This window comes from Phragmites australis, chromosome 21, assembly GCF_958298935.1.
Source record: "Phragmites australis chromosome 21, lpPhrAust1.1, whole genome shotgun sequence".
NCBI lineage: Eukaryota > Viridiplantae > Streptophyta > Magnoliopsida > Poales > Poaceae > Phragmites > Phragmites australis.
The window spans coordinates 9,528,185-9,536,970 of record NC_084941.1 but is presented as its reverse complement, the minus strand read 5'-3'; the positions used below and the strand labels follow the sequence as shown (position 1 = coordinate 9,536,970).

The window sequence follows — 8,786 nt, the reverse complement described above, 5'->3', positions numbered from 1 at the left end:
TTGTTCTACAACACCAGCTATTATAGACCAAGCTAAAATCGAATTGTTAATAACTAATTTTTTCTGGTTCCAGTGCACACGAGTGAGCTACTGTAGCTTCGCCCCTGGCAGCTAGGATGCGCGGTGAAAAATTCAAATTTATGGAGGTTTGTTAAATTTCGTAGAAAAGGTTTAACAAAAATTAAACTGCGCAAATCGGCGTGGACGAGTCACGCGTTTTTGCGCGCGCGCGGGGTAACCACCGGCCTTCTATGGCCTGTGACCCGCCGTGCCGTGCCGCTAGTTACTTCGCGGCGTCAGGCAACGGGTCGGTGGCGGTGACATTGCAGCAAGCACAGCACGAGCTGACCGCGCGGATTCGTCCCAACCGGAACCGTACCCCGACCACACCCGGATAAGCCCGCCGATAAGCTCTCGCTTCTCCCCTGTCCTCCCTCCCCCTATCGCCACCATGCTCTCCCTCTCCCACCCGCACCCGCACCCCAGCGCGGCCTCCACCGCGCCGCGCCACCGCACGCCCCGCTCCGCCGCCACCCCCGCGTCACGCCGCCGTCGCGCCAGACACATCGCTGCGACCGCCATCATTCTCCCTGGCGGCGGCGGCGGTGGCGGGGGACCCAGCGACCGGAAGCTCCCCTTCACCCCGCCTCCCATGGCGCCGCCGGGCCAGCTCTACCAGCCCTTCCACCCGCCGCCGTCGCCGCTGCCGGCCAACTACCGCAACCTCGACCTCAGGCAGCGGCTCGAGGTCCTCCGGGACCGCATGGGCCAGTGGCACGAGTACGCGCCCCTCATCTCCGCACTCACCCGGGACGGTTTCACGCCGTCGTCCATCGAGGAGGCCACGGGGATCTCCGGCGTCGAGCAGAACAGCCTCGTCGTGGCGGCGCAGGTCCGCGACTCGCTCCTCGACGAGAAGGCGTTCCCGGCCGACCTCGTCCCCTTCTTCGACCACTACGGCGCGCCCGAGGTGCTGTACGAGCTGCGGTTCCTCAACGCCCGCCAGCGCGCCGACGCCGCCAAGCACGCCATCGACAACCGGCTCGACCCCAAGGGCGTGCGGGAGCTGGCGCGCTCCATGAAGGACTTCCCGCGCCGCCGAGGGGACGACGGCTGGGAAACCTTCACGGGGGCGTCCCCCGCCGACTGCCTCGCGTACGCGCGGTTCCGCCAGTCGCGGGAGGCCATCGACGTCGAGGACCAAATCGCGGAGCTCGAGCGCGCGCTGCAGGTGGTCGAGACCGAGGCGGCCAGGGCGCGGGTGGAGGTCGAGATGGAGCGGGCCAAGAAGAAGGCCGCCGGGGAGGCGGTGGAGGATGCCGAGGACGACCCCAGCGCGCGCCCCGCGGTGACGGTGGTGCGGCTCCAGTACGGCGAGGTCGCCGAGGCGTCCACCGTGCTGCTGCTGCCGGTGGTGCGGGAGACGGACGGCGTCGCGGCCGTGGACGCCGCGCCGAGGCGGAGCAAGACGGACGTGGACCTCGGCATTGTGGAGGTGGATAAGGGGTGGGCGCGGTGGGCCGTGGTGCCGGGATGGGGCCCCGTGGCCGAGGCCGCGGACGAGGCGGTGGTGATCGAGCTGGCCGACGGGCGGGTGCTGCCGTGGCGGAGCGCTGAGGAGGAGAAGGTGCTGGTCATCGCTGACCGGAGGCGGAAGGAGGTGGTGGAGGAGGGGCTATACGTCCTCGACAAGGAAGGCCGACTGGTGGTGGAGAAGGGGAGGAATCTGGTGGAGCGAGGCGTCGGCACGGCCGTGGCCGAGGTGGTGATGGTCGTCCGGCCGCCCAAGGAAGTGGATGACATGATCAGCGACGACGAGTGGGACTGATCTGGAGGGGTTTTGGAGACGTCTATTTTCCATCTGGTAAAATTTCCCCCCTTCTCTTCAGTCTTCACAGTTCATGAATAAGACGAATGCATTGCCTCCTTGTTTTGGTACATGTCATAGGAAAATTGTGTAGTCATTCAGCCTTGCATTTCTGGCTATTGTTACCCCTTATTATTCAGATACACTTATACGACGTTACTGAAAATAAAATTTACCCTCTTCTTAGTTGCTTTTCAAGAACCGAACTCACTAGCCAAATGGAGCTACAGCAATCTAATTTGCAATCAGGGTGCCACCTTCAAAGGCTGTCAGATGCAGCCAAAGGGATAGGAGTTGCCATTCTTCTTTTGGAGTATAGTCATCCCTCGTGACCACCAACTAGGCAAATGATGCATCATCAAACATTTAGAACCTTGACGTGTCTTCGATATGGGGGCCTTCTTCCTGCTGGACTGTCATTTAGGAATGGAGTTCTTCATGCCCAGGAAGAAGATAATTTCTCCAATGAGCCCCAGTTCTACATACACAGTGCATTACAAATGATTTAGCACCATTTGAGCTGGCCTTCCACAAACTTGACTCTAAAATTCTGTGAGCAAATAAAAATTAGCAATTCTCTGCATCACCTGTGTGAACTTGATGAAGAGCTGTGCAGATGCAGCTCTTGCAGTATCAGAGTTGTTGAAATCATAGATAATAGGTGTAATAAAATCAACTTTAAGAAATTTCAGGGAGAAAATAAATTGATGAGGGCAGTAATCATGGTATGTATCAGATTGGTCAAGATTAATAGTGAAAGTTACAACAGATCACACAATACAACTGCCCATGGAGGATGGAACAGTAGTTAAGTAATATCAGTGAGCCTAAGCCATATACTTAGGTATTACTTTTACAGTAGCAGTCTCCAGTGCACATGACTAAACCACACAATACTCCCAGGATCCTACTAAATCATTGAAATTATTGGTAAGTTCTGCAGAAGGTACATTTTTTTCCACCTTATAAAGGCACAGCATTCAAAGGTCAAATGAAAAATGACAAGGGAACAGAGAGATCACATATAGAGAGGGCTCAAATACACAAAGAGGATTATAGTAGCATGATGGCGATGAGAGGTAAGAGAAAAAAAATGTTGATCTCGCCTCAGCTATACTAGTCCAAAAGTAAAAACAAAAAACAAAATATCACATACTATTAATAAATTCCACTGTGTTAAGCAAAATGAGTATACCACGTTTCAATTCAACATGCCTGTATAAGCACACCACAATTTTTTGTATGATGATAAATGTACAATTTTTCTTACTAATGCAAGTGACACATAAAAGTAGCAAAATATTAGTGAGTCGAGTATGTACCAAGAGCAAGAGATAAGCATGTGTTATATCAGATGAACCTAAAAACTAACAATCAATGGGTCAGTTATTAGTGACCCAGGATTCCAGAAAGCGAGATGTAATCTTCCAAGATGAATTTAGAGATAAAATTGCAGTTCAGAAACCTGCAATCAAAACAAACTCAAGATGAAACTAATCATATCACCATCCCATGGTATACAGCTCACAAGTATTTGTTTTTTTGGAATATGCAAGCTGCAAATTAGTGCTCTGGCAGGCTCTTTTTTGTAAATTAGTGCTCTGGCAAGCTCTTTTTTGTTGTCTTCTTGATGCACATCTGAAACAACTAATTTGTACTTGAGATTGTTCTTAACTCTAAACCACACTGCCTCCGCAAGATTGCATTCTTTGAATATGTATGTTGGGATCTCTAGCTCTGAAAAACACATTGAGAAAGTACTGTTGCACAGCCAGTTCCTTTTTTGCATACTGTCTGCAGTGAGAATCTTGTTGTGTAGTAGAATCCAGATGAAGAACTTGCATTTCGGTTCTGTCCAAGCCTTCCAGAGGAGAGTTGTTTTGAATTTGCTGAAAGATGCAAGGAATTGTATGTTGTATGCAGATTTTGCCATGTATTCTCCATTGGCGGTCCATTTCCAAGTGATTTGATCTTGCACTTCAGGATCAAGTTGAACCTCTTGCAATGTATCAAAAGCAATATGAATGTCTCCAGCTGTTCCTGAGAGTTCATCTGTTTGAGGGTCCTAATCCAGTTGAAATTAGTCCATTATTTCTGAACCGATCATTTCATGGTTCTGGTGAGATGGAACAGGTTCGGTGATAGGTCTTTAGGTGCTTTTCCTAGCAACCAGTTAACTTCCCAGAATTGAGTGTTTCTTCCATTGCCAATTTGCACAGTGATTGATGCATAAAACAATTGTTTGTCCTCAGTTTCTGATATAGGCGTAATAGAGCATAAGATCAAGTTAGGAGATATGTTATTTTTTAATTAGGAGATAAGTCTGGTAATTTAGGTTAGAATTATGACTCTTTAGTTGCCTGGCTATATATAGCTGGTAATAGATGTGTATTAAATAAACAAAGTAAAAATCAGAGCTCGCTAAGCGGAGCGATCTAGTTATTCCAGTTATTGTTCCTACGCTTGTCTTCCACGTCGCCTCCACGCCGCCGCCGCCGCCGCCGCCGCTCCACCAGCCCTAGCATGCCCTTCACGCCGCCGCTCCTGCCCTCCACACTGCCGTAGTTCCGTGCTCCACGCCACACACCGTTGCTGCCCTACTAAGCCACAGCCGCCACTATTGCTGCCTACTCGCCAGCCACTGTTGTATCCCCAACGGTCGGCCTGTACCCCTCATCACGAGTGATGACGCCTACACTATAGAACTTCTCGGTAAGATGATGGAGAAACTTTTGACGAAAGTTGAAGCAATCGAGGCTCGTCAGGATGAATGGAAGAAGAATTTCAGCATCTCAGGTTTGGCTTCTTCTACCACCTCAGGTCCTTTCAAGGGTAAATCAGCAAGCTCATATGATGATTGGTGTGTTCCTCGCTTTCATAAGCTTACATTCCCCAATTTCAATGGATAGGAAGATACTTTGCCTTGGTTGAATTGTTGTGAGCAGTTTTTTCGTGGACAATAGACACCAGAGAATGATAAAGTATGGCTAGCTTCTTATCATATGACTGGTGATACTCAGCAATAGTATATGTAGTTTGAATGGGATCATGACACAGCAAAGTGGTGTGTTTTTTAGCATTACGTCAACATGCGCTTCGGTCCTCCAATTCGCAACAATCCTTTGGGTGAGTTGGTTACTCTTGGAAAGATGGGTTTAGTGCATGAATATCAAAAGAAGTTTTTGGCCCTTCTTTCTTGAGTTACTCTATCTCTAGTTCCCAAGCAACAAGTCAACTTATTCACCGTGAGACTTCAGAATCCATCCAATCTTGACGAAGCAATGAGTTTGACACGTGCATATGGACAATGCCTCTGTGAAGAATCTGAAAACCTCTCTCTTTAAGGCTATTCTCATCTAATAGCAACAACAAGAACAACAACAGCTACTACACCATAAGTAACAGTAGCAGCAACAAATGCAACAACAACTAGCTTGTGGTTATCTCCATTAGCCCATCATGAAGGCCAGCAAGGTCGTTAATCCTCTCTAATATATGCAGTTCTTTCTTCCATGTTCGTTGTTGGACAATGAATACACTGTCTAACTGCGCATGAGATGATTGATCGCCGCATAAAAGGGTTATGCTTCAATTGTCCTGAGCCAATTTATAAAAGTCACCTATGTCAATGTTCAATAAAGAGAATTTATTTTCTAGAATTAAAAGAAGATATGGCTGTATACCAATACAAAGATAATGACTGATCGTTAGGCGCGAGAAATTCAGCTTGAGAACGAGTTGTTTCATGGTAAGGAGGGAAATGATATAGGCGTAATAGAGCATGAGATCAAATTAGGAGATATGTTACATTTTTATTTAGGAGATAAGTTTGGTAATTTAGGATTTGATTTGTTTAGAATTAGAATCAACTAGGAGATAGAGTTGGATTTGGTTGTATTAGGATTGACTCTTTAGTTGACTGGCTATATATATAGTTGGCAATAGCTTTGTATTAAGCTAAGAAAAAAAATAAGCAAAGTAAATATCAGAACCCGCTAGATGGGGCAATCTGGTTATCAGTTTCATAAGTTTTGATACATCTTTCCATGACCTCCCTTGATGATTCCATTGATGCCAGAAGCCCAGAACTATCTGATCTTAGAGCTTTTCCAAATTTATCTAGGTCTTTGATACCAAGACCTCCACGCTCAAGCAGATGCATCCCCCATCAAATTCATCCATGGGTCAGCTTCATCAACGAGCTTCTGTGAGCGTAAATACTGTATCAACTTTGTCACATGTCGAAGGTCGGTAGATGTGGAAAGAGAAGCAATGAGCTCTATTCATTATGTCCTGAAAACTACAGCTGCAGTTGCTTTGAAGTTACCTAAATCTATGCGCTCAATGGCCATCTCTACTTCCCCAACGCCTGTTAGAATCTTCAACAAAATGACGTGTGAATTTAAGCTCTCAACATTAGATGGAACACAGCACATAGCACTCAATGCTGCTTTGAAGTTTATCTGAAAAATATTTCATAGCTATTGTTTGCATGAGATACTGAAGAAGCAATTTGAACAGCAGTCAAAATCTTTTTTGGGGGACGTACCTTGTTTCCAGAGTGCAGGGGTAAACACAGCCACACTGAACTAGCCACTTCAACATCCGCGGGGGAGAAATCGTAGGTGAAAACGTTGGGCTACCAACTCGAGTGGGTTCTCACATTTTTTTTAACGAAACCAGGAGAATGGCTTATTATATTAATAAAAAGAAGAGTTCTGTAGCAAAAAAGTGTTCCTATTAGTTTATAATTGTGATTTTTTATTAATAATAATATAGTTATTAGGAATAATATGTTTGTCAAGAATATATGTTAGTAGATTTTATCGATGTAATACATAAAAAAGTTACCGTAGCTGGGAAAAAGTTCAGTTGAATTGTAAGAAGTCTAAGAAAAATGTTCTCACTGGATAGTCCGGTGTAGAAAAAATTATACTCACTGGAGCAATTTAATGTTCTATGCAGAAGTAAATTGACATCAGCAGATGATCTGGTGATGGGAGCAAAAGCACACGGAGTATTTAATAGAATGGTTGATTTTCGAAGGAAACTGAAGTTAAGTGCATCAGATGATCTGGTGTTAAAGAGAGTGTGAACACTGAAGTATTTAATAGAACATTGGATTTTTCAGAGTAGAGGAAATTCAAGTCACTGGATGGTCCGGTATTGATGAGTTTAACACACCGAAAGCTTCACCTGAGCATTGAACAAAGTGTGTGAAAAATTATGAAAAGATGTTAATGTACACACTGGAAGGTCCGGCGATAAAGATTGTGAACGTCGGAGCTTTTTGCATAGAGAAGAAGTGGCGCGGTCAGGCTTAGGTTAACACACCGGATAGTCCGGTGATGGAAGTGAAGGATACACCGGACAATTCGATGTTCAGAATGTATTTGAGTAGGGTTCCGATGGCTAGTTGCTGATGTTGTACTTACCGGATGGTCTGATGCTTGTACCACTGTTGTCACCGGATCATCCGATGTTTACAATAAAGTTGAGCTATTGGGATAACAGCTAGTCTGCGGGGTTGAGGCTATAAATACCCCTCTACTCATTCATTTGAAGCTGCTGAAGTTCAGAGGAAGCTCATACACACTTGATAAGATATCCAAGACACCAAAGTACTTAAAGTGTTCATCCAATGCGATTAAGCACACTATTAGTGCTTACAAGCATATAGAGAAGTGTTGCTAGGTGTTGCAACCTAGAGAGTGGGTCAATAAGTGATTCAACTGTGTACCAAGAGGTACACCTGTGGAGCGCCTTGGAGTCTTGGTGACCCGTCGATAACTTTTTGACCCTCCGACTTGGTGTTGAATGGTGGTAAAAAGATTGTGCGGGGACGCAGATGCTCTTGTCTATGTGACTAAAGCTCTAAAGTGAAGATGGTGTATAAGTGACTGGAAGAAAAGTTAGTGGTGAGATCTCGCCTTGGTGGTTTATTGACTCATCATGCTCGAGGCCTTGTCTTGGTGACTTGGTAGTTCAAGAGCTATGACCGGAAGAGACCTGGTGACTGACAATATATCTTTTGTAGAGCTCCAACGTGAACTAGGGGTAGCTTGTGTGCCACCGATACCATAGGATAAATATTCCTTGTACCAAGTTTGTCTCTCTATCTTATTTACGTATTTACATACTTACAATTTACCTTACTAGAGTAAGTTACGATCCTCTTGAGCGGTAGAGTAGACACACTAGATAAACGTGAAACACATTTAGATAGAAATTGAGATAGACTTATCTTGTGAAGTTTTTAGAGCTATTAGTTTCTAAGTGTTCTAATTCATCTCTCTCTTAGGACGTCACCGAACACAACAATTGGTATCAGAGACAGGGTTTACATTTAGCTCTACAATTGGTATCGGAGTCTCGTGCTCTTGATAGGTTTAATCACCTAGAGTTGTGACGTTCGAGTTTAAGATGGATATTGGTAATACTCCACACTTTGACGATACTAATTTTTTCCGTTGGAATTCTAATGACATGTTATTTGCAAGCTAAAGGTCTAGATGTTTGGAGAGTCACCAAGGAGTGGATGAGACATCATCTAACAAATAAGGAGAGGCAATCCGATGCTATCATGAAGAGTATCCTTTTATTATCTCTTAGCATCGATACATTCAATAGAGTATATTATCTCATCAATGCACATGATATTTGGACTAATCTCATTGAAATACATAAAGACACAAAGGATGTGCGCAATGAGAAATATCATGTGCTTGTTAAGCACAATAGTATCAAACAATTTTCGTATGAAAGTGTTAATGATATGTACTCTCGATTGAATATTTTTGTCAATGAGATCAATAGGTTAGGTTTAACGCAAATTGAAGATGCTTAAGTGGTGACAAGAATATTTCAAGCTCTTCTTTCAAAGTACAAGCTAATCGTCTCTATCATCTACAACAATCAC

The 8,786-nt window shown here is 45.2% G+C and overlaps 1 protein-coding gene and 1 pseudogene across 7 annotated transcripts in view; one reads left to right on the top strand and one right to left on the bottom strand.

Moving 5' to 3' along the window:
* The first annotated feature begins 308 nt into the window (after nucleotides 1–308).
* LOC133903088 (rubisco accumulation factor 1, chloroplastic-like) overlaps nucleotides 309–8,786 on the top strand; it is an 11,200-nt gene continuing 2,722 nt past the window's right edge. The window contains exons 1-2 of one of the 7 annotated variants that reach the window (XM_062344444.1): nucleotides 309–1,864; nucleotides 6,833–6,997. In XM_062344444.1, the coding sequence (XP_062200428.1) occupies nucleotides 452–1,828 (1,377 nt within the window). In that variant the 5' untranslated portion in view covers nucleotides 309–451 and the 3' untranslated portion in view covers nucleotides 1,829–1,864; nucleotides 6,833–6,997. Of the gene's footprint in view, nucleotides 1,865–2,054; nucleotides 3,616–3,686; nucleotides 3,914–5,990; nucleotides 6,131–6,832; nucleotides 6,998–8,786 lie in introns of those variants that run through there. The other 6 variants (XM_062344443.1, XM_062344438.1, XM_062344440.1 and 3 more) reach the window with 6 other exon arrangements.
* The window catches only part of LOC133903147 (pentatricopeptide repeat-containing protein At5g14080-like), a 23,173-nt pseudogene continuing 20,402 nt past the window's right edge, over nucleotides 6,016–8,786 (bottom strand).